Here is a 25,502-nt window from a genome sequence, read left to right as displayed (position 1 = left end):
GTACCTTCACTTAAAATTGTTTTTAGCCTTTAAAATTGATTTTATTTTCTTTAAAATACCAAAAAATAGTTTTAAAGAATTAGATTTATTTTCAACATTTAAAAAACACTTTTAACACATCTAAAAAAAAAAATGGGTAGTTCTTTTATCGATTTGGCAAGCATCATCAAATAATTTCCGGATACTGAAGTAGAGCAAATGGGGGACCATACTCTAATCTAGATTAGATCCTGCTGTAGAGTTTACTAGACTCTATACGTAGGTAATGATGACATTCTAACCTAACCTAACCCTATTAGCCTCATAGATTTACCTTTTAGACCATGTACAATGGTTACTCTCATTCAACACCATTCAACACCAACTTTTTCAATTTCCAACACTCCACATCATCTTCTCTCTCTTAATTCAACACCCATTCAATTTTTACTCTCCAATGGTTTTCATTCAACACCCTACCCCACCACTTTTTATTTCTTATTCTTATTTAATTTTTGTTTTTATAATTACATAAAATTATAATTATCGATTATAATTAAATTAAAGTAATACAATTAACAATTTATTTTTTAGTTTAAAATGGAAAAACAAAATTTCGTAAAATAATTTATTTTTATTTTCTTAACTTAAAATGTAATACAACAAACTAAGCACGCGACACACAAATAATAAGATTAAGAGAGTGAAAAACTTGGTTTTTGTTTATGTATCCAAATGAAATGATCCAAGTCTCTATTTGTAGAGAAAAAAAATTACGAATTTTAGTAAAAAAATAAAAAAATAAAAAAATTATTTGCAACGAAATAATTGAGTCCAAAGCATTAAGAAGATTAAAAATTGAAACAGCCAATCATGTTGCACCACCTGTCCCTCCTTCCCACAGAATTCGTTTTCTCTCTCCGTCCTCTGCACACTCACGCTCCTTGTCGGCGCGTGTGCTACACGCGCCAGGTTTTGGCCAATGAAGCAGCGCCGCGTGGCATCCGGTGCAGGTTTCAATTGTGTTAAATGGGTTCATCATCTCTCTCATCCATGTCTTCATTCAACACACATTAAACACACCATTGCAATGCTTTTGCCTGTTGAATGTCAGATTCAACACAACCATTGCAAATGGTCATTGGAAATAAATAGGGATAGCCTTTAGCCCCTAAGACCTATAACCCTATGACAAAACTACGGCTAAAGATGAATGAAAGTTGGCCAATGGCCCCTACTTTCATGTTTCACCACACTTCACCCAACTGGATCAATAATAATGTGTTATAGTCAGGCGTATCTCAGACCACTCAAGGCTCAAATTTAATCCAAAGAAAATATTCATATTTAGAAGAAAAAATATTATTGATAATAATTAATATTTTGAGTGTATTCCTTTTCAAGATTTTGAATTCAATTCTCTCTCATGTCAATTTAATTGGATAAGTTAGTTTAATTTCTTAAAAAAATTATATTTAGTGTATTTGATTAAATAAGTTTTGATCCTTATAAATATATCAAAATTTGTTTTCAATCCTCGTAAAAAAGGTAAAATGTTGAATCCTACAAAAATTTTAAGCATAAAGTTTTAATCTTTATTAAATTTCAATTTGTTTAATTATCTTTACATTTTTATATTTTTGAATGATTTTTTTCATAGATGTTTTTTTTTTTTGTTACTTCTTCTTGGTGACAAGTATCGAACAAGATACCACATGATTGAGAAGCAAACTTCCAACCAAGTGGTCTCTTGGAAAACTGACTGATATTTAAAACATTATATGAAAAATTCTTTTTGTAAAATATGAGCTTAAAATATTATTTCTAGATTCAAATATTCATTATTTTTATCTTAAAATTTTGAAGTTAAAAAATTTATATTTAATTCATTTCATATTAGTTTTTTTTGAAAAGGATTTTTAATAAGGTCTAACATGCATGGAAAAATTCATTGAAAAATTTAGAGTTTAAGGATAATTAAATTAATTTAAATTTAACATATTTTAAAACTTCATGCTTAAACTTTTTATAGGAACGTAAATATGCAACATTTTTATGATGACTAATAGCAGAATTTGATATAATATTTATGGAAAATGTTAACTTGTGCCCTTATAGCATAAGTTAAGAAATCAAATGTAGAAAGTTTTTCTTGGAACTTGTGCATTCAATGCTTTAAAGTTGCAAAAGTTATACTTTCAATGAGAAATGATATTTGTACAACCATTTTATGACAACTTTTGTACAACTTTCTCTCTCATACTCACATGATGTACTTATCCTCTCTCTTCCTTTTTCTCTCTCTATTGTTTTTGACCAATGAGAAGAAAGGAAAGTAAGGTTGTCACAAAAGTTGTCATCAAATGGTTGTCAAAATATCATTACTCACTTTCAATACAAAATTTATTTTTAATTTTCATTTTAAGCTCCTTAACTTGTGCCCTAAGGGCACAAGTTAACATGACCCAATATTTATAAGGAGAATACTAATGAATGCCCTTAGGCCATTGGTTAGAATACTAAAATAAGTAAATGATTCGATAAAGACCATAAATATTTAAAGGGAAATGTTAACCAGTACCCGGGGACACTGGTTAAGGGTCAAATATAGTAGGATTTGCATTGAGAGATGTGTAATCAGTGCATTAAAAGCTGAAAAAGTATGTTTTTTTAATTTAAAATTTCCTCTTTTGACTTCCTTAACCAGTGCCCCGGAGGCACTGGTTAACATGACCCATATTTAAAAGAATCTGTTAAGAAATATTTACACACAAGATCTTTCATAACTTGATTTAAAAGACAAAACTTTTAAATTGTAAATATAATTCAAACCCACATTTTTTGTGTTCTCCCACCTTCACGAGTTTGATTGTATGTTGACAATAATTTCACAAAGCACGCAATTAAATAATATTCAAAATTATCACAACACATATAATTGCTTACAATAATCAGGGTTTGTGTCTTGTCTATCATGAAAGGGTAAAAGATGAATAAAAATAGTAATAATGAATAACTAATAAAGACCATCAAGAGATAAATAATAATAATTATAATTGGAAGAACGAGACTTTTCATACTATAAAGTGATCATGCATATTTATATTTCTACATACAAACAAATAAACGATATGGGTGAAATTATCAAGTTTGTTTTTGCTATGATTATTTATCTTTTTATGCTCACCATTGTAACCAATGGTAAGTTTATTATTGCAAAAAAAAAAAAAAAAAAAACAAACCCCTCTTAATTTGATACTCAATGTTTCATTGCATGTTACTAACAATATTTTTTTTTATTTGTCATCAAAGCGGTTACTATATGTGATTCTGATCAAGATTGTCGCAGATATCGGTGTGACCCTCCTGAATATCCAAGGTGCCTAGGGATACTTTGTAAATGTGTCTATATTAGCGATTAAGTTCAAAATTGCTTGTATGGTATTTCTAAAAGCGAATAATTGTATTTAAAATTACATTTATTCGCTCTTAGAAGTTATTGAGAATAATTTAGTACACAATTAAAATGATCCGCTTTAATAAATAAAACATAAAAAATGAGGTTATTATTGTAAAAGTGTCATGTTTTATGACAAAACTATTGCATTTCATAAAATCATGTAATTCTATTATTTTATATTTATTTAAAATAATTAGTTAATGACTCTCATTTTAGTGGTTAATGACATACTCAATGTAATTAATGAGATATATGTTTTTTTCTTTAAGTCATAAATGTATTTAAAAAAATCATACATAAATTGGGGGGATAAATGTCAAAACCCAATTAAACTAACAAAACCTAATAAACGAAAGCATGATACGTCTCTAAAGAAAAGGGTTGAAAAAAAAAAACTAGGGGGATCAAACCATGAGCATTCCAAAACAAGATATTCATTTGATATTGGAGACATCGTTTTTCTATTGTGTTTGTATGTGTTAATTGTTAGTATTATGGATTGTTGACTTCTCTTTTTTTTTTTTTAGCTTTCTTTAATTATAATAAGATATATGTACAATAAATGGTTAATGATATATACATTATGTTTATGTTCTAAAAATACTTCTCTAGAATTTAATTTTTTTAAAAACAAATTGGTCAAAAAAAGAGCATTCTTCGCCGTATAAATACATTCAACGGTAAATATGGTGTCTAAAAGTGTGTCTTAAAAGTGGGTTTTCATAACTATTTCTTATTTTATGCAGTATATTAGACATATATGTAGTTTGTTAGTGATGGGAACTAACAAATTAACACAACAATAAATCAATATGTCAGTAGAAAAAAAAATCTCAACTTATAAGAGTTTGTTTCCTTCAGAATAAATAATAATTTATGACCAGCGACAAAGATATATATATATATATATATATATATATATATATATATATATATATATATAGCAGTAAATGAAACATATCTAATACAAAGGGAAAAATGAGTTTTAATGTGAAAAAAATGTTCAAAGCAAGAGAAAAATTCATAGGACTTTCAAGAAAAATAAATATCTATTATAGCTTAATAATGGTATAAAAGAGTCTCAACATGGTGCACAAACCGGACCAACAGTCTATCAAAAGACATAGCAAAAATGCCTACAAATGAAAATAATATAATAAAATTACATAGTTTTGCTGATATTATGTGAGTTGATAACTCTCATTGCAAGCCTCATTTTGCCTTTGCCGGTCCAACTTTCGAAAATAAAAATCCACATGTTTTGAACCTTCTGTCATAATTTGAGCTCGATCAAATGATAAACAAATCCACAATCGCATTGTAATGTAACAAGTTTGAAAAATACAAAAATTATTTTTACATTTATCATAGCCTAAAAATTATTCATCAAGTAACATATTTTTCTCGAACAAAATTGAAATTCTTTAAGAACTTATTCAACCATAGACACTATTTGCATGTTTTAGTAATGACAATGAACTTCTCCTCACTAATAAACAATATAGAGTTCCTAATATATGTTGGAGGAACAACTTGCATGTGCGAGCGAACACAGAGCGTGAGGAAACCAAGTCTGGTGTTCCTCACATATTTGAGGAGGATATGTTTTGAGTGTGAAACGAAAATATAATGAGAAAAAATGATTTCTGCATTTGACGAATATGTGAGGCATACAGCTCACATGTTTAAGCATAGAAATGACGTGATCATTCGAGTCATGGATACATAGTATAGGAAACAGTGCAAGCTGATGAATCAATATTTAGTCTATTTTTATATATTATTTAGTTTCGTTTTATTTAGATTTAAGTTTATTTTATTTTAATATTATTTCCTTTTAGAGCTATTTTACTTCATTTGCATATTATTATATTTTAGGAATGAATATTTGATAGATTGAGTCTTTGAGCAAAAGAAAGGAGAATTGGAGCTGATTCATGCCAAAAATATAAAGATCTCATATATAAATATCTTGTGCAAAGAATTTGAAGATCCTTCACCAAAATATGAAGATTTGATACAAAAATATGAAGCCAACCAATGGAAGCTTGACACATCCCCAATTTGCTTTTTAGTAATGAGGATGAACTTCTCCTCACTAATAAACAATATAGAGTTCCTAATATATGTTGGAGGAACAACTTGCATGTGCGAGCGAACACAGAGCGTGAGGAAACCAAGTCTGGTGTTCCTCGCATATTTGAGGAGGATATGTTTTGAGTGTGAAACGAAAATATAATGAGAAAAAATGATTTCTGCATTTGACGAATATGTGAGGCATACAGCTCACATGTTTAAGCATAGAAATGGCGTGATCATTCATGGATACATAGTATAGGAAACAGTGCAAGCCCACATGTGCGAGTAGTAAAGGATGGATCCTGAGTTATGTGTCACGACGCACATACGACAATATCAATTTGTAAATGTGAATGATATATTCAGTGAACAACATATTTTAGATAGCATTGCATATGCAGTGAGGGCTGCTCGCATATGTGACAAAACACAAAATTAAACAATATTTAAGGTAAACATCATAATTATTTAGGTTTTAACCAAACCCCAAAGGCTGAAAATTTGTAGTGTGTTTTCTATCTCCTAGAGTTCCTTTCCTCAGTCATCCAAATACGTTCGATTTTTCATTGATTTTATATCAAATTTCTCAACCAAAAGCATAAGAGAACAATTTTAATTGAATTAAATTTTTTTTTTGTTGATTCTACCGATTGGTTAAGTTTCTGATTGCTAAAATCATCTTCTTCATTCATTGGAATATATATATAGTGTCTAATCCTACTTGTAATCTCAATTTTGTAGAATATCATCGGTCATTTTTTGTAATTATTAAGTTGAGGCCAAAAGGTCGTTTTATGGTAAACCTCAAGTATCCCAAGTTAATGGGGGATTTGAATCGATTTAGTCATGTGTATAGTGATTAGTAGGAAAAACAGAAATGTCTAATGTCCCACTTATACATGGGATAAAGAGTACTTTCAAACATGAATGTCCCACCCATATCAAGAATGTCTAATGTCTCTTCGATAATTTATGTCCATTCGGGATAAATAATACTTTTAAGATCATACTCCCTTTTTGGAATAATAATGTCCTGTCAGAATTAAGAATGTTCGTAATAATATATAGTCTTTCAATATTTTTTCTACTTTTGGAGAAGTTAAAAAGTCAGAATTGTGGTATCGCCATAATTGAGTGGTCGCAGTACCATATTGATATTTTGGCGAACAAAAAGGTTATAATGATGATAGCACCATATTTGAGTGGTTTTAGCACCATAATAGAGTGTTCACAATACCATATTAGAGTGGTTTTAGTATTAAAGAGTGATCTTAGTATCATAGTGGAGGTGTAAATCTCAAACGGTTTTCAATAGTGCAGTAGTTAACTGCACAGTTGTAGCTTGGATTGTTTTATCCTGGAGGCGGTGTGGTTGATAGTCTATCTTGTATAATTTTTGGCAGTGTCACGAAACATCTTAAAAAGAGAGACCTAGTCGTGACTCAATCTAGAAACAAATTCGGTAGATATTCTGTTTCAAAATAGAATTTGGAAATCCAAATACAACAATTTGGAAAACCAAAACTAACAATTTTAAACATTTTTTTTGCCATGTCAATCGAAGAAATTACTAACTCGAATTTTATAGTCCCTAAATACAAGAATGATAAAAAAAGGCTATTGAAATACACATTTATATTGAACTCGATGAAGTGCTTATTGTTATAACAACAACACTAAGAAATTCACATATGTGACTTTGAATTTGTTTGAAATTTATTTTCAAAAATAAGAACCACACTGTGAATAAGTAACTCTAACTCCCAACAGAATAGGAACCCCAGAATGATCCTAAATTAAAATCAGTAACCACCATAAAAAATAGCATTGGTTCACAATTTAATTTTAATACAATTTTGAGAAACCAGATCATATGTTCTGCAAGTATATGAACAAGTAAATTGATGCTCTGTTGTCTAGTCTAGCTAAAAAGAAATTCACTAATATGACTAATTAAACCAGTCTAGCTGGTGAATTAAGTGAATGGTGGATAAACATTACCACATCGCGCCATGTTTGTTAACGATTATGCTATGTTCTAAAACATATAATACTGCTGGAAATAAGAAAGTGTTGTTAGAATATTATAACATTGTTAAAGTTGTTGGCATTAGAGATATGAAATTGCAATTCACGTAAAAAAAGAAAGAAGCAGAATTTTCAGATTTCTTACCGAACAAAACTGAGTTCACTTCGACTTAATGAGGGACTTGTATGCCATTTATTCTCGATAAATAGAGGACTCCACTCAAGTCAAAAATCATACCAAAAAGTTCAATTGAGTTTTCGAGAACTCTTTCTTTCTTCTCTCGTCAGCTTGTATTAATGAGTTATTCTTCTCTTTATCTTCTTTTTGTGTCCCTTTGGAATTAAGCGTGTTCTTAAGACCTTAGTTCATATTCGGTATAATGTCCCTTCATAATTAAGAATGGTCTTAAGAGCATAGTCCCTTCGATATTTATGTCTATTCGGGATAAAAAGTACTTTTAAGATCATATTCCCTTTTTTGAGTAATAATGTCCCATCAAAATTAAGAATGATCTTAATAGTACATATTCTTTCGATATTTTTCCTAGTTTTGGATAAGTTAAAAAGTCAAAATTGTGGTATCACCATATTTGAGTGGTCGTAGTGCCATATTGATATTTTGGAGAACTTAAAGGTTAGAATTGTGATAACACCATATTTGAGTGGTCTTAGCACCATAAAAGTGTGGTCACAATTCCATACTAAAGTGGTTTCAGTATCAAAGAGTGATCTTAGTACCATATTGGAGGTGTAAATCTCGAACGGTTTTCTATTGTGTAGTAGTTAATCATACATTTGTAGCTGAACTTGTTTTATCCTGAAGACGGTGTGGTTGATAGTTTGTCTTGCACAATTTTGGACAGTGCCACGAAACATCTCAAAGAGAGCGATCTGGTTGTGACTCAACCTAATATAACTTTGATAGATATTCTATTTCAAAATAGAATTTGAAAATGTAAATACAACGGTTTGGAAAACCAAAAATAACACCCTATTTAACAATTAAACTAGTTAAATATTATATTTGGGTAACTTATTACTAAATGAGTTTGGATGTGTTATCTAGGTTGTTGTGTGATTAAAATTATATCGTAAAATTTCTAATTAATATGCCATATTTTTAGGTTGAATTAATATGTCATAATGTGGAGGTCAATTTATAACGCTTACTTGAAATTTGTTATATTTGAATAAGTTATTTTAAATGTAATAATTGTTGTATGGTGATGTTTTTATCCTTGGTAAGTTTTTATAATTGAGTGCTTATGAATGTGTTATGTGCTAGTAATGTGATTCTAGAATATTTTTTGAATTGTGTCAAACACACACAGAGTCTGGATGATATACCAAAGCTGAATAAACTTTTGGGTACATCAGAGCCTGATGATTTGGAGTCTGGTCTTCACTTGTTTCTGAGTGGCTTCTTTTTTTCTGATCCAAAAGATGACTTCTGATTGACCTTTCTTTAGATCTTCTATCAAGTCTCCTAGCTTCTCTAGTGCTTCTGATGCTCTTATACATGTTCAGACCTTGTTAAATTTTAGTCTATGGTCCTTCACACTTGAACATATATTAGCATATCCAACTGTTCTTCAATACTTTGTTATCATCAAAACTTTAAAGGCATTGTACAAAATCAATTTTATTCCAACAAAAGAAATTAATAGATATCTTGTAGAAAATCCAATGTATAGAAGTCAAGCAGTACATACTCTGGTCATTATAGTTGGGTTATTATAATGGATTAAGTCCTTGAAAAGTATTGAAGCAATGTGATTTAAATCTAACAATACTTTTACAACAAAGTTAAATGATTTGATAAAGAACCATAATTATTTAGGGAAAGCGATTAAGATAGATTTTTTTTTGGTTACAAAGCTGACGGGAAAACAAAGAATTAAAACAAACAGAAAAAGAAAAAGCTAATATGAAGCTAACTACTCCCGAAGATAAAAGGTGCCAGCGGTATCACTTCTAAGAAGGTCAAAGAGACCAGCAGAGGGTGAATCATGAAGAACAAGACCATCATCAGATGAAGCTCTAAGCTTCGCCATGAAATCTACGCACTAGTTCCCCTCATTGAGAGTGTGAGAAACCGTAATATTGCTTTGAAGAAATAACTATTTTATGTTCTGAAGAAGGATTGCATAAACATGGTATCTCTCAACGGGGCTTTAAGAAGATTGACGCAAACAAGAGAATCAGAATAATAAGCTAGCTCCGTATAACCCAAATCCTTAGCCAATACCAGATCATGATATATGGCACAAAGTTCAGCTAACATAATATCATATGAGTTTGGAAGAAAACCAGAAAAAAAAACGCAAGAAACAAACCTGAATTATTTTGCAAAACCCCTTCAAACCCTGTTCTAAGAGGAGTACCATTGCAGCTACCGTCAACATTCAAAATAGCACAAAAAAGATTATTGTCGTTCCATTTGACATATCGTTTAACTGTAGTAACAAGAGCAATGGGAGAAAAGTTGTTTGTTATTACGTCAATCGAAGGCTTTATGCTATAAATAAACTAGTGTAAAAACCAAGTTTCGCCTCCTAAACACATAAGGTTTCAATGGCACCAAGTCCACCAAACTCCAGCTGAAAAAATGGTTGCCTCAGAACCCCTAACACCCTCTTTAAGACAGTCATGTGCATGATTGGGAGAGAAGAACTCAAATTTAGCGAAGTCTAATTGATGCCATATCCTGGGAGAAAAGTTGCAGTCTCGTAACTTGATTTAAAAGAAAAATTTTAAATTCTAAATATAATTCGAATCCACATTTTTAGTGTCCTTCCACCTTCATGAATTTGATTGTATGTTGAGAATTTTGCTTCGTGTTGTGTTTGGCTATCTTAACAAGGATGATTTTTTTTCTTCTTTCTGGTGGTGGTCGGGGTTCGAACCTCAAACTTTGCATATATTATGCATTGCCCCCACCAACTTAGTTAAGCTCACGAAAACCTTAACCAAGATGATTGTTAACCATATCTTGCTAATATATGTATCATGCACATAAATAGTTGATACATTGTTTCTTTACTTTATTATCATCAAAACATCAATTGTGATAAATTGTTTCTTTACTTTATTCACTATCTTGCTAATTTATTGTTTCACATAATTAATTGATGCATCATGCATTAATTGATTTTTTTCCCCCCGAATATTATTCATAATAATATATTCCATTCTATCGAATCAAAGTATGACACCTAAAAAAATACACATCATCTCAATTTGGTCAAAATATGAATATGTTCTAAGTTTTTTCGAAAGAAAAAAAAAACAGAGATGAGATCCCTACAAGTATGACGTCGGAGTTTGAACTCCAACAATCCATTTATTCATCAATTCTAATTATTAGGTTACTTTTTTTTTCAATTGAAAAAAAATTATTAGGTTACTTGACAAATAAAAAAAGACAAGAAAAAAAATTGAGGGGAAGATCACTTTATAAAAAAATTAAAATAAAAAAGAATAATAAATAGGAAACTTCTACGGTACACCTGCAAATTAAGGTGTACCGGTACTCCTACTTCAAAAAAGTTTACATTAACTATTATTTTTATGGAATAAATATTTGTTGATATTTATATTTTAGAAAATGTCATTTCATAAGACCATTTACAATGACCTATTGAAAGCCATTTTCAACATATTGAAACCATTGTAGTGGGGTATTGAAAATGAGAGAAGAGGAAAGAGGTGATGAATGGTTTCAATAAGTTGAATTCTGTACTGCCTTGCCACGTGACGTGGAGAGAGAAGGAATTTTTGATAAAGCTGTGACATGTGGTACAACATGATTGGCTGCTTAGATTTTTATCTTCTTAATATTTTGGACTCAAATATTTCATTGCAAATAATTTTTTTATTTTTTTATTTTTTTACTAAAATTTGTGATTTTTTTTCTCTCTACAAATAGAGACTTGAATCATTTGATTTGGACACAGAAACAAAAACCAAGTTTTTCACTCTCTTAATCTTATTATTTGTGTGTCGCGTGCTTAGTTTGTTGTATTGCATTTTAAGTTAAGAAAATAAAAATAAATTATTTTACTAAATTTTGTTTTTCCAAAAAAACTAAAAAAATAAATTGTTAATTATAATTGATAATTATAATTTTATGTAATTATAAAAACAAAAATTAAATAAGAATAAGAATAAGAAATAAAAAGTGGTGGGGTAGGGTGTTGAATGAAAACCATTGGAGAGGTAAAAATTGAATGGGTGTTGAATTAAGAGAGAGAAAATGATGTGGAGTGTTGGGAATTGAAAAAGTGGGTGTTGAAGGATGTTGAATGAAAATAACCATTGTACATGGTCTAAGAAAAAACATCTTTTCATTGTTTATAAAAATCATAATATTTTTTTTTACATTTTATTGTAAAAAATAATAAAAATTCTCTATCATGAGTACTAAAAATTCAAAAAAATTAAATTTTATTTCGTCGACGTTTTTGGTAAATAAGATTTAATAATAACTATTCTAATTATTATAATTATTGATTTGGTGTACCAACATACTTAAATCATTTGGGTGTACCATAAATTTGCGAAATAAAAATAGGAAATAAAAAATTGCTGAGTAAATTGCAAAACGGTGCGTTTATACGTTGAAGTATTTTTGTTATCGTTCTTCTTAATTCTCAGTCACATTAGGGTTTTCAAATCTGAAATTCCTTTTCCGATCGAAGAATTCTCCGTTCAATTGATTGATATGGCAGACGAATCGATCAAAACCGTAACAACTCAATCCCCTTTTTCTTCTACAATTTCAATTTCAAGTTTTGATTTACAAAATCCCCTTTTTTATTGCTCTAATTTTTTTTCATGTTTGATGCATAAAAATGTAGGCTTTCGTTGAAATTCAAGGTCGTATGATAGAAACTACAAGGAAATTGAAGCAGGTTCGTTAAATAAATTCTTAATTTTCAGTTACTGTTGTTATTTTTATTTGTGAAGATTATTATTTATTTTTTATTTGATTTTGATTGAATTTAGATGAATAATTGAACTTTGTTTTGGGGATTATTATGGGTACCTTTTGTTTTTGTGAGGGTAGTTGTAGTAATTAGACTAAGTTGGTGATTACTATTTAGTTACATGTTTAATTGAATTTAGATGAATAAATGAACTATTTTGTCACAATGTAAGCAAGATTTAAGAAGTGATGTGTATGTTTTGTAATGTATTGGAATTGATTACGAAGTATCGACATTTGACAGTAATAATTTGAGAAAATGAAAGGGATTGAATATTTGAATGTGACCACATTTGTCGATGTCAGACACCATTACGTGTCCGACACTAGACAACCCTTCAATCTGAAGTGTTGGTTCTACATGGTAAAAAGTAAAGGTTAAAGTACTGAAGGGAGGTCTTGTTAATTTGAGTTTTTTTTATCAAGGTTGAGTTTGGGTCAATTCTAGTTATCATATCATATCCCAAGTAGTTTTCATAAAGAGCAAATGCTATTTGTTACGAAAGATTTGTACAAGAAAGAAAAAAAATGTATAAAAGTAGGATATTTGATCAGTCGGATATTCTTGCTGATTATACATGGGCGAGTGGTGGTTATTATGTGTTACATGATACTACATTGGAATTTTGCATATTTTGTCAAACTTCTCTCGCTACAATAAGCATTTTCCTTTCATAAATTATGACAGTGTTTTTCCTGGTTATTTTTGCATAAAGACAGTGTAGACACATTCAATTAATAATTCAAGATGCATTAAAATAATGATAAAACAAGAAACTTTAATATTATCTTGATATTTTAGTTGATTGTGCCTATATGTACTGTGCTTATACTAGAATTGTGCTCTTCTGGTTTCAAAGAATTTAGACTTAAAAGAATGTTTAACTTTAAGTATTACTACTTGTGTGTGCTAGGATGTGGATGCATTGCACAAACGTGACAGTGAATACATATATCTAAGTTCTGATTTCTGAAAGAGGATTCATAGATTTATTTATTTAGAAGAGTTATATAAAAACCAATAAAGGAAACCTTGATATTTGTATGTTGCATCAAGAAGTTATATCCTTATTAGGCGTTGCTTTAGACTCTTTAAATTTATATTATCCCATTGCATGCAGGTGCAAACCCAGATACGCTCCAAAGAAACAGACAAGAAGCGTGCTTTTTTGACAATGGAGGAGCTGAAGCAGGTTCCTGACGATACTAATGTCTACAAATCCATTGGTATGTAAAAGATATCTTAGGAATAATCTTACAAGTATTTAGAATTGTGTTGCATATGTATTTTATTAGATGCCCTATTTTTCTTCAGAAATATAATTAATCAGTTTATTTTGGTTTTTGCAGGGAAAACGTAAGTCGTGGTTTCCTATTTAAACATGCTACAAAATAGAGAACAAAAGCTTCATTGTTGGGTTGATTAGAAAATATAAATGACATACTCTAATACACTCTTAAATTGTGGCCAGGTTTGTATTGGAGACGAAAGCAACTTTAATGAACGAACAGGAGAACAAGTTCAAGGATAGTGAAACTTCAATTACTGCATTACAAGTAAATGTCATTCCTTCACTTTTATGGAAACTTCTATTCTTTCATCATTTATTATCTTATAACTACATTGTTCTTGAATTTCTAAAGTTGCATGAAAGAGAATTATATTCAAGAATGAGACAAAAATATAACAGATTTAGTTAAATTTCTGAATAGTAAATGAGTTTCATGATGTCTGATCTGAGTGAACAAATAATATGGCTTTGGACAGAGCTCAAAAGAATACTTGGAGAAGCAGATTGCAGAGGTGGAAAACAATTTGAGAGAGCTGTTACAACAAGATCCCGGTCTTGCTCGTCAAATTATGTCAATGAATGTGTAATGTAAATTATCCATTATTGAATTTTACTGGCAGTGGCGGGTTTTGAACGAATAGAAACCTTTAGGATTTGTGAAATTGTGAGGACATCTATTGCCTGCTACGTCTGTTCATGGTTGGTGTTTGATCCCTCTCGAATGTTGTCTTTATAGGGATGATTGTAATTTATCATAATTCTTAGAATAATAGATTATCAGACAATTTCTTTACAGTTTATGTCTCTTATCTGACTTGAGAAGGCTTTGCTGCACTTGATGTAGCAGTTTTGAAAGCTTGATTTATTACAATAGACAATGATGAGTTTGTTCTATTCATTCATGCTTCAGTTAAATATGTTTTTCCAAAACATCTATTTCATTCTTGTTACACAATATGAAAATAGCGTGCATGGAAAGCGTGATGAACATGGAATCAATCATGGATGATGTCATATGAGCTTGTAGAATAAACCGCTTATAAATCTTGGTAGTTGAATCTATTAGAGAATGTTGTGTACTTCGAAAATATTCTCTTCAATTTTGAGTTATGTGTTACGTAGATTGGAGAAGAGTGGCTTGAAGAGTGTGAACTATAAAGTTAAATAAGTAGTTTATAAATTTGTTTGTTAGATGAATTTATCTTGTTAGTTTATGTTATTTACTATGAGCTAATAATATTTTTCTAATGCTATTTACAGCAGCATTTGAGCCTATATATTCTTTTTTTATCATTTAATAAAATACACTTGTATGTCTTCACTAGATAAAAAAAAAAAATCGTAATCCATAACATAAAACAATTATCATGTGATTTATAATATCCCCTTTCATTTCTCAAAATTCTAATTTTAAGATGATAAATGATTTAACATAAACTGCATTAATCAAAGTGAATTATTTTTTCTCAAAATGTGAAAAGAAAAGTTATTATTATAATAAAATATATCAAAAGTTGTCTTTTTTACATCATTTTATATTTAGAGTGACTTTATCAGGCTCCTAACTTTTATTTTCTTGGTTTCATCATAGTAGTAACATTTTGCATTTGTTTTTCTTCATATGTTCATTCTACTTGAGGTGATCTTATTGAAATGTCAAACACTAAACGTGCATATATCTTTAAGCAGTTGGTAATCAAACATTGGTTCCCATTCTTGGTTAGACCCCAACTCCTTTTGGTACATTAGTTGTGCATTTAATCACCACATAAAAGCAAATATATTTACATGCTGCATTTTTTTTACATACATACCTTTATCTTTTACTGATAGCATCATGTTGAAAGTTCTAATGTTTTGTAAAGTTGATAATTTAAATAACACACGCCCTTAACTATTTCTGCTGATTTTTGTGCGGCATTATAAAATACATGAACTAATGGATTAGCGTACTGTACTCCCTCTGGTCCTATTTATAAGAAAAAGTCACAACTTTTAAGGTATATTTATTGTTTAAAAGACTTTTCTAGCCCTCATTTAATGTTTGGTTTCTTTTCTTATATAAAGGACCAGAGGGAGTATTAAGCAAGCAAACCACAAATTCATTGTTTCAGTGTAACAATCATGCAAGCAAATTCAGATGGACCTAAACAAACTTGCACATACAAGTCTATTCCCTTAAATACTATAGCTTCCTTTATTATTCTTCTTATCATCAAGTATTAATCTTTAAATGAGGAAAATAAATTATTCATGACACAGCTATATCAAATTTATTAACCAAGATGTGAAATATTGAACAAAAATGTATACCAAGACCATTGTCCTCTACACTACATCAAGGTATCAACCACAAAGACTGCATCAGAATGTCTCTTCTTTACATCAACAGCTTTGAATTTTATTGACAATTCTTCATGAACATGCTAGTCTTTGGTCTTCTTATGGATGATGTATCTTCTAGAATCATGTCATGTGATTCCAGAAATCAAGAGTTTTGAAGCTGTGATCTGTAGATGTCATGACCAGAAGTAGCTGGAGTTACCGGAGACAACCTGACTGAGAAGGAGTACGGCACCGGAGGAACCAAGTATTGGTCGTGAACACATGGAGACCAACTATCGTCTCCTCCCAAACCCATGTGCTTGTGGTCTAGATGAACCTGTAATATCGTCAAACTATGAGAAAATGACACACCATAAAAGGATCAAAGATGGTAACATCATACTACATTATCAAATTTTACAAGGACTACAAAGCAATGGTATTATATTTGCAAAGACTAAAAACTAAAAATTATTACACACCCTGGTAATATACTAGTAATATTTTTCCCATCCAAAAAATAATAATAATAACGATGCAGATTATATTATACATACCTCAATGTTATCTACTTTAACTAGCTCGTAATCATGTGCGGCTCGGTCAAGTTCCGAAGTGCTATAGTAGCTTGCGCTCATTTGCATGGGTGGAGAACTACCATATTTTGAAGCATATATTCCAAAACCATTTTTGTTCAAGAATGTTGCCCATCTAACATCTGCCCTACCACCAGATTCCCCGGGAACAATATAAGGAACATGCAACTCATCTACATTCTTCTCATAAACCGCAACCTGTGCAGCAGCCTTTCTATCTGGATAACACTCAAACGGCCCTCTTCCATACCAACTTACTTGATCCAATGATTTTTCCAAGTTCATCTCGATTCCCACGCGAGGCAAAGGAGGAAGATCAGCATTTGGTTTCACATTGCATTCCAAAATGACATCCCCTGAAGCATAAATTGTGTATGTCATTTCTGTTATAAATAAAACCTTTGATTTGTCTTGGTTTCGAAGAGAACCCTCCTCGCCCTTGGTAACACCATGGAAAACCACCAACACTTTAACCGCATTTCCTGTCGTACTCTGTACAGAACAGCTCTCAGCAATAAAGTGGACACTATCAATTCCAGCAGCTTTCCACTTGGACAAATAACTATCAGCTCCTCCTCCTTTATCATTGTCAATGGAAGCTCGCCAGAAACACGGGTGTATGCCCTTATTCATAACATGTACGCCTTTTACCTTCCAGCTTTCAATTAAACCTGTTTTAGTGTTGAATGTTAGGTCCCAAACATCCTGCTGACTGACTTTGATTGTATCTCCAAGTGTTTCAACAACTAGATTGCCACCACCGATATTGATAGCCTGGAATCATTCATGAAATAGAAAATTTTAAATTAAGCATCATATACATACATGTCAAAATTACTAAACCTCATTATTCAAACTCAATCCTTCAAAGAGGTAGGCTTTGGTTCTAAATTAAATTAAAAAAATAAAAAATTAGTGTCTGTTTACTTTCTAAGAACATCTTCAGTTTTCATTTTCTAAAATGCGTGCGTTCATTTTAAATTATTAACAAAGAGATGGAAGACTCGTGTAGTTAAACATTTGTGATAGAGAGATGGTGGAAGGTCAAGCTAGGAAACAATGTTTTGGATTTTAAAAAATTTCTAAAAATGTTTGATATGTTTACAAAAGTTGCAAAACAAAATGGTGAGAGAAATATTTGATCTATATTTTCTCATGATTAGTTGAAGTGAAATTAAAAACAGGAACATGGAAAGTAAACTGGTCCTTACATGAGTAACAATGTCTCTCTTGGATGGCAGTTGAACTTGAGCAGTAGTAACAATATGACCAGCTTCAACCCAGCGCGTAGAGCTCAAAAGCTTAGCTGTAATTGTTAAAAATATTTCCTCTGATGATGATGAATCCCATAGAGAATACCATGGACCCGATTGCCAATCAACGACATAACTGCTCTGCGGCTTTATTGGGGGAAGACTCAACTTATCAGATCCAAGTTTGTATCCATCTGCTGAAATATACCAGCTGAATTCCAATCCTTCTGTTGTTTGAAAAAAATGGGTGTTTTTTATCTGCATAATAAAAAATAAAATTAATTATCAACTACTTATTTGGTTTAGGAAACACAAAATTTCAATGAACTATGAGTTACCTCTAATTTGCCGTCATTTAAATTCACCTTGATTGGCTGGTATAAGAACTTCACTTCTGAAAAAAAATAAAAAAAGCAGAGTCATGACAAACGATGTAACCGAAGAAAGATGCACTGAACTGTTACGTGACAGTGTGTGCCACAAAATAATACAATCTGTTTAAGTTACCATGTAAAACAGGATGAGCAGTTCGATCAGGCCATACGAGACCGTTCAAACAAAAATTCAAATCATTGGGAATATCTCCAAATTCACCTCCATATGCCCATTGCTTTGTACCGTCTGCTTGAACCTTCCGAAGAGCCTATATGCAATCAAAATGAATTAATTCATTTTTCAAGCAATGTTGATCATCCATTAATTGGTTATAGTACTCAATGACCACTCACCTGATCAACCCAATCCCAGATAAAGCCTCCTTGGAGTCCAAATGTGTTGTCAATTGCTTCCCAATATATATGCAAGTTCCCATTGCTGTTTCCCATTGCATGTGAATACCTGTCATTTGAGTTTATAAATAAAAAAGCTATAATTATCTATCATAGAAAAAACTATGGAAGAGTAGATTTCAAGTCATTATATTGTTGGTGTGAAATTCAAAATCATACTCGCACAGTATCAAAGGACGTGTTTCGGTAGGATCATTGGCAATTTTCAACATGTCCCAAACACGCATATACATAGGGCACACAATATCAGTGCATGGAGTTCTTGATCCACCTCCTTCATAATGTATCACCCGCGAAGAATCTCTTCCTCGAATCCAACCTGACGCATTAGACAGAGGTGAAAAAGATCAATAAATAAGATTCGTGAGCGACATTTTATTTTTTTTTAAAAACACTTAAATGGAAGTACCTACCAGCCATAGCAAAATGATTTGTTCCAAATCCAGATTCATTCCCTAGAGACCAGGAAATAATGCATGTGTGATTTTTATCCCTCTCAACCATGCCAATCACACGATCCAACATTGCAGTTGCCCACATTGGTTCCAGAGTAGGATGCTTGAGATGTTTAGAATAATCAAAACCATGCGTCTCAATATTAGCTTCATCTATCATGTACATGCCAAACAAATCACATAGCTCATACCAACGTGGATGTTGAGGATAATGGCTGTTCCTCACGGCATTGATATTGTTTTGCTTCATTAAGACCAAGTCCTGTATGCACATCATCAATCATCAATGTCTGAAAAGTGAAGACATCTAGCATGTTGTCCACCATAAAAAAGATAAACCGACAAACTTATCAAGAAATGATTCAACCATAAGTCCTTGTGAGCTTAGCTCAGTTGGTTGGACAATGCATAAAATATGCAAGGTCCGGGGTTCAAACCCCGGCCACTACCAAAAAAAAAATGATTCAACCATTATTAAGATTTTATTTTGGTCCTAACTCATCCTTACAAAGCCAGTTTGTAAGGTAAGCAGTGTACTTTATAAACTCTTTTCAATACACCCTCTCATGCTCAACACTATTGGGCCTAGTGCGTGTAAATAATCTTTAATCATGTAAGAATTGTATGTGTCAATATTGTGTGTCATATGAACACATATGATTTGTCTTTATCATCACAGAAGGAATGAAGTAATAATTGCATAGTATTAAATCAAATCCTTAATTTGTGTAACGGTGTCGCTAATTCTTAACTACTATTATTTACATAATAAGCACATGCTTTCTAATAACAAACAAGAATCAAAGCATTTTCCACTAGGCGGGTTTGGGAACATGGACATAATAACAACACCGTAACATCATGTCATTAATCAAGTCCAAGTGATATAGACCATTTAAATCTAAATATCTCTACCTGATTCAACCTATAACTTTCCTTGATCTCCCTTGATTAGATATAAAAGAAAAGACAAGATGTACCTTGACCATGCAGGATTCAATGTTTGCTTTTCCCACTTCTGGATGATGTTCATGCCTGTTCACGCCTCTTATTACAACGGGATGTCCATTAACCAGCAGTTGTTTGTGGGCTTTAGATACATTTTTAAAGCCTACTTGACTTGATTCACAGTCAAGCACACGTCCAGATTTATCTTTGAGGACGACAACTAATGTATAGAGGTATGGCTGTGAGAAATTTAAACAAAAAAAAAAAGGTCAGATAGAAACCAAATAGGTAAAAGAGAGAACAAGTCTGCTCCACAAAAACGGTCGTATGAAGCTTTAAGAATATTCAAACATATCAAATAAACATTTAATCACTGAAAAATGTACGGAATTCCATATGAAATTGTATCTGGCCATGGAAAAACAACTACAGACAAAAATTACATAGGAAAGAGGTGACATGACAAGAGACTCAGTGAACATCAGCAAGATCACAGTGATAGTGTAAGCATCAGACGCAATATCTCAGGATCAAATTTAACAGTATTTGTCAATAGAAACTTAATCTAAATTATTTTTCACTGTTTTAAATCATTGGTTCACCAATCAGTGGTTGAAATTTCTCACCTGTTCTGCTGACCAAAGCTTTGGTGATTGCAGTTTTCCCACGAGTGTATAGCCATAAAACCCTAAAGGTGCAGTTGTTGGTCGGAATGTTATGTCGGCTACATTAGATGAAAGGAGATCCGGATTCCCATCAGAGGATTCCCAACTTCCAGAATCATAGAGTGTAGCTTCTATGGTGTACTTTGTAAGAACATTATCAATTGATGTATCTTGTAATCTATCTATTTTTACTTCAACCTGTATAATGCATACACGAGTTTGATATTATCAGATTTCCCAAACAACTACATACAGATATAAATAACATCTGCATTTCATAATATAAATGACAAAATGGGTCAATTTTAGTATAATGAAGGCGACAGAGATAAATTCTATTTGCAATAAAATAACAAAGTTCAATTTGTTTATATATTTGGGTAACTGCATCCAACTTTTACAAAAGCAACAAAAGTGGCAGAGCCTTTAATATAATTGGATTTAGGTAAGTTTTTTCACAAACAAAACCACTTATAGATACATAATATAATTAATAGTTGTGACTTGAAACATAACAAAAGTATTTTCATAATATTATTTTTGCTTACCAGCATCTCTGCAGAAGAAAAATCTTCAGCGAGGTTAGATTTGAAGAAATAGTCGGTGATAAATACCTACATGCAAAATATTTTGAAAGACGTTAACATCAACCAGAAAAAATTAAGCAAAAACAAGAATTAAATAAGTTACAGATAAGTTATTTCAAACTTGAATCTTCTAGGGCATTAAATCTTAAACGAGGAGCATTCAATATCCAATCTTTAATATTAATTTGTTGTGTATAACATTATATAATCTCATCATCGTACTGAAAAAACGTCAGCAAAACATTTTAATTTTCATAAACATTAACATTTTTCTTTCAATCATTTGAGAATATGCGTTTAACTTACAATGATGAGTAGACAGTTAGAGAAAACAAACCTCTGGCTTTGCTAGAAGAAGAACATCACGGTGGATGCCAGACATGCGCCAATGGTCTTGATCCTCAAGGTAACATCCATCACTCCATCTAAACACTTGAACGGCTAGAACATTCTTCAGGTCTGAACCACATGGATGACAAAAATCAGTGACTTCAAACTCTGCAGGTAGCCTGCTGTCTTGACTGTCCTTGCAAAATAATGAATTTTTTGTTTATAAAACCAATAGTTGAATGATTGAGAAGCTTCATTCATAGTATATTCGTTTTTCAAAGAAAACAATTTATTCAACAGATCCTATCCAGATGTCTTATTGTTTTATTTTACTTGCATTAGAAGTGACAAAATGTAACGTGAACATAATGCTTAGACTGCTAGTAGATGTATCTCTTTATTGACGAAGACCATAGTTACCAACCTATAATCATTTGTACAGTATTCTTTTTTCTTTTCTAGCATTGCCATTAGCATTTTTATCATATGTTTTCTCTATGTTTTACTCATAATCTACTAATTAAGTTGAAAATACAGAAGCAAAATATCAACAAGCAAAGTACGTGATTGGGTTTGTGATGGCACATTGCACATGCCAAAGAGAGAGAGTGAGAGAAAGTCATACCTGTATCCTATAGGATGGCCGTTTATCCACGCACAAAAGGCGGAATCAACTGCTTCAAAATGTAACAGAATTCTTCTACCTACACAATCAACCCAATGTTATTTAACAAACAACTGACAGGAGTGCAAGCCTATAAAGAGTAAAACAAATAGACGACACTTTTTCAAAAATAAGATACAAAAAATAAACGGAAAAGATTGCAGAAACAAATCTTGGAATACTTGCAACATCAAGACTATCATCACTCGTAACAACCCGTGTTTTCTCAATAGTCAATGAAATTGGTTACATTAGGAAAAAAAGCAGTCCACCAAACTCATTGTATAATACATCACAACTGTATTAAAGTACAAAATACTGTGGACACACAGAGAACTAAAGAGCTAAATAAAAATACCAAAAGAAAAACGCCAAACTCCAACATAGTATATATATTGATAAACAAAAGGAGAAATAAATCAACATAGTTATAAGAACCGAATTATACCTTCCCACTCTTTAGGAAGATGGAAGTCCATTCTGTAGCAGCCAGTTGGATTTTCCGTAGGAACGAAAGGAGGATCAAGGGGAAATGGATATGTTACATTTGTATATATAGGACGGTCGAATCCATGCAGCTGCCAATTCGAAGGAACTGTCCAATTTCGAAGAAAGTAATTAGACATGGATGACAATTTCAGCACTTGTGAGAGAGAAAAAAAATTATTCAAATCAATTCAAATACAAAGTACACCACAACATTCTATGCAAAAGCAAACTAAAGAAATGTCTAAGAAAATTAAAGCAAACATTATAATTTGGAGGTTTCTTGCTGGCCCTAACTGCCCCTGTTGTCAATCACAAATCGCAATAAATAGTGATTTGTTTGAATTCTGATATGCTACAATGTTATAGCACTGCTATTGCCACTATTTCACAACACTTTATACTAAATAGGGTATTGTGGAACAACAGCGATTTGAACTAATTTCTCTACGCTATAGCGCCGCTATTTGCGAAAGAGTACCAAATATACACTGCATGAAATTTATAGACAAAACACATCCACTTACCAGGTAAAGTACTCCATTCTGAATCCTGGAACTCACTATCATGAAATTTAGCAGGGACATTGCTGGGATTAGAAGCCAAGAAAAATTTCCAATATCCTGACAAAGATTTAACAAAAGGCAAGTCTTTGACCCAAAATGCAGCACTCTCAAGAGCTCCATTAACAGCATCATCTTTCCAAACAGCAGATTGAGAAACCAGATAATCCACTTTGCTTCGTTGATACCAATATTTAAGTGATCCTACACATCACAAAATTCCATATTATTCATACAGAAAAATAAACAAAAATTGTGAAACATAACAAAATTATAATAAAACAATATCAACTTTAGGCCATATTTATTTTTAAAAAAAATATTCGTTCACAGAAATTATACAAATTTCACTAAGTGATCATTTCTCTCCGAAACAACCGACAATAGTTTAGCCTTATTTCATATGCAGCAGTGAACAACTGGTTCATTTTCTACAAACACATTACACACTATATAGCACTAACACTTCTGATCGAAGACGTGCCTAGTGTCTGACACGACACCGACACATGTGATTACTTCCAACTTTGTTATTTTTTCAAATTATTGCTAACGTCAACGTGTTTGTGTCAGTGTCCTGTCTAGTGTCCATGCTCCATAGCATACACAGATACATCATTCCACACTTCATTATTTTTTTAAATGGTTTCATTCAATTGGCAATCATATGAAAAACATAACTCTAATAATAGAATTTGAGGGGAAAAAACAAACATATAACAATTTTCTAGCAAATTAGATATACCCTTTTGAAAACAAAATAAAAAATTGAATTTTGGATTTAACAAATGCCTACCCTTTATCAAATCAAACCCAAAACATCATTAAAAAAAATTAAAAAAACAATCTTTTAGATTCCAAAAAGAAGGAAAGAGGTTAAGTAACCTTCAACAGATTCATGGCAATGCAAATGAACATGTGGGTCTCTTTTTCTCCATTTGATGAATGATGGGTCTTCCCAAACCTTATAACTATTGTTTGGAGCAAGAAGAAGTGGACCAACCAAAGAAGATGAAGAAGAAGAAGAAGCCATAATCTCCGAAACTGAAGTGTTTGGAACAAACGAGGAATATTAAAAAGATTAAGAAAACGGTTGGTTTTTGATTGATTTAAGGATTAGTCAAAGGTTGTATTGCATGTTGGTGATCAAAGCCAATGGAAGTGGAACATTTGTTGTCGTTTAGTGGTTTGTAGTGATGGTGGTGTTTATGGTTTTTCTTTCCACTAAGTGATGATGAGTGATGACTTTGAACATCCTATGGATTGTTGTTTCGGAAAATGGAATTTTTCGATTTATGTGATTTTCTTTTTTTGTTGATGTTAAATTGGATTTTTTAACAGTCATATTGTCATATTCATTATCAAGTGTAGAAACATATTATCGTCGAATAAATGTGTAAAATAATTATGCACCCGAGTGTATATGACATTACATACTCGTTAAATTCTATTTTATTATGTATAATTTTGCTTTGATTATTTTTTTATTTTCATTGGCACCTAACATTGATTTGTTTCTGATTCAATTTTTTTATAGAGACTAACTAAAAATTTATCTTTTTTTCAAAGAGACAAATGTATTTAAAAGTAGTTTTGTCAAAAAAAAATCACAACAGAAAGTATATTTCCTTCGCACATAAATATAGATTTATTTATCTTATCCATTCAATCAGACAGTCATCTTCTCTACAAAGAATAAATAATAGATTGAGTTGCAAAGCTAACCATTTTTTTGTGAAGGGGTTAAATATAAAGAAATAAAATGAAACATGTTTCGAGTGTTGTTTTGGCATTTTCTTCATGTGAACAAAGTTTTGTTTGTAGTTACTTAAGTAATCAGGAGTATCAAAATAAGATGAGATACATCTATCAAATAAATGGATATCGTTTAATTTTTATATTTTCTATTAGTTTTTGACAAATAAACTCATTTGTAGCTTCTAAATATATATTAATGAGGTAACTAATCATAAAACATACTAATTTATTCAAATGAAGAAGGGAAAAAAATTGGGTA

General features: G+C 31.3%; 2 protein-coding genes and 1 long non-coding RNA gene across 3 annotated transcripts; 2 read left to right on the top strand and 1 right to left on the bottom strand.

Annotated features, from left to right (window-relative positions):
• Nucleotides 1-3,043: 3,043 nt before the first annotated feature.
• Nucleotides 3,044-3,509, top strand: LOC146898311 (uncharacterized). The gene is made up of 2 exons (XR_015023056.1): nucleotides 3,044-3,180; nucleotides 3,292-3,509. It is a non-coding gene; the product is annotated as an uncharacterized LOC146898311 (long non-coding RNA).
• An 8,569-nt stretch (nucleotides 3,510-12,078) lies between these two features.
• Nucleotides 12,079-14,620, top strand: PFD1 (PREFOLDIN 1). The gene is made up of 6 exons (XM_085732064.1): nucleotides 12,079-12,293; nucleotides 12,406-12,459; nucleotides 13,655-13,760; nucleotides 13,884-13,890; nucleotides 14,006-14,090; nucleotides 14,302-14,620. Exons 1-6 carry the CDS (start codon nucleotides 12,270-12,272, stop codon nucleotides 14,410-14,412), a joined length of 387 nt encoding a protein of 128 aa, XP_085588190.1. The 5' UTR covers nucleotides 12,079-12,269; the 3' UTR covers nucleotides 14,413-14,620.
• Nucleotides 14,621-15,998: 1,378 nt separating this feature from the next.
• Nucleotides 15,999-24,753, bottom strand: LOC146898309 (glycoside hydrolase family 2 protein). Its single transcript, XM_085732063.1, has 16 exons — nucleotides 24,371-24,753; nucleotides 23,450-23,689; nucleotides 22,885-23,031; nucleotides 22,398-22,476; nucleotides 21,780-21,963; nucleotides 21,404-21,469; nucleotides 20,817-21,053; nucleotides 20,223-20,429; nucleotides 19,201-19,504; nucleotides 18,947-19,106; nucleotides 18,728-18,836; nucleotides 18,507-18,642; nucleotides 18,338-18,393; nucleotides 17,958-18,257; nucleotides 16,708-17,520; nucleotides 15,999-16,487 (listed from the first exon to the last, which is right to left on the bottom strand). The coding sequence occupies exons 1-16, from the start codon at nucleotides 24,516-24,518 to the stop codon at nucleotides 16,314-16,316; spliced, it is 3,360 nt and encodes a 1,119-aa protein (XP_085588189.1). The 5' UTR covers nucleotides 24,519-24,753; the 3' UTR covers nucleotides 15,999-16,313.
• Nucleotides 24,754-25,502: the final 749 nt, after the last annotated feature.

The sequence above is a fragment of the Medicago sativa genome, chromosome 8 (genome assembly GCF_051527215.1).
Source record: "Medicago sativa cultivar Bolivia chromosome 8, Bolivia_mono, whole genome shotgun sequence".
NCBI lineage: Eukaryota > Viridiplantae > Streptophyta > Magnoliopsida > Fabales > Fabaceae > Medicago > Medicago sativa.
This window is presented reverse-complemented; position numbering and strand designations above follow the sequence as displayed.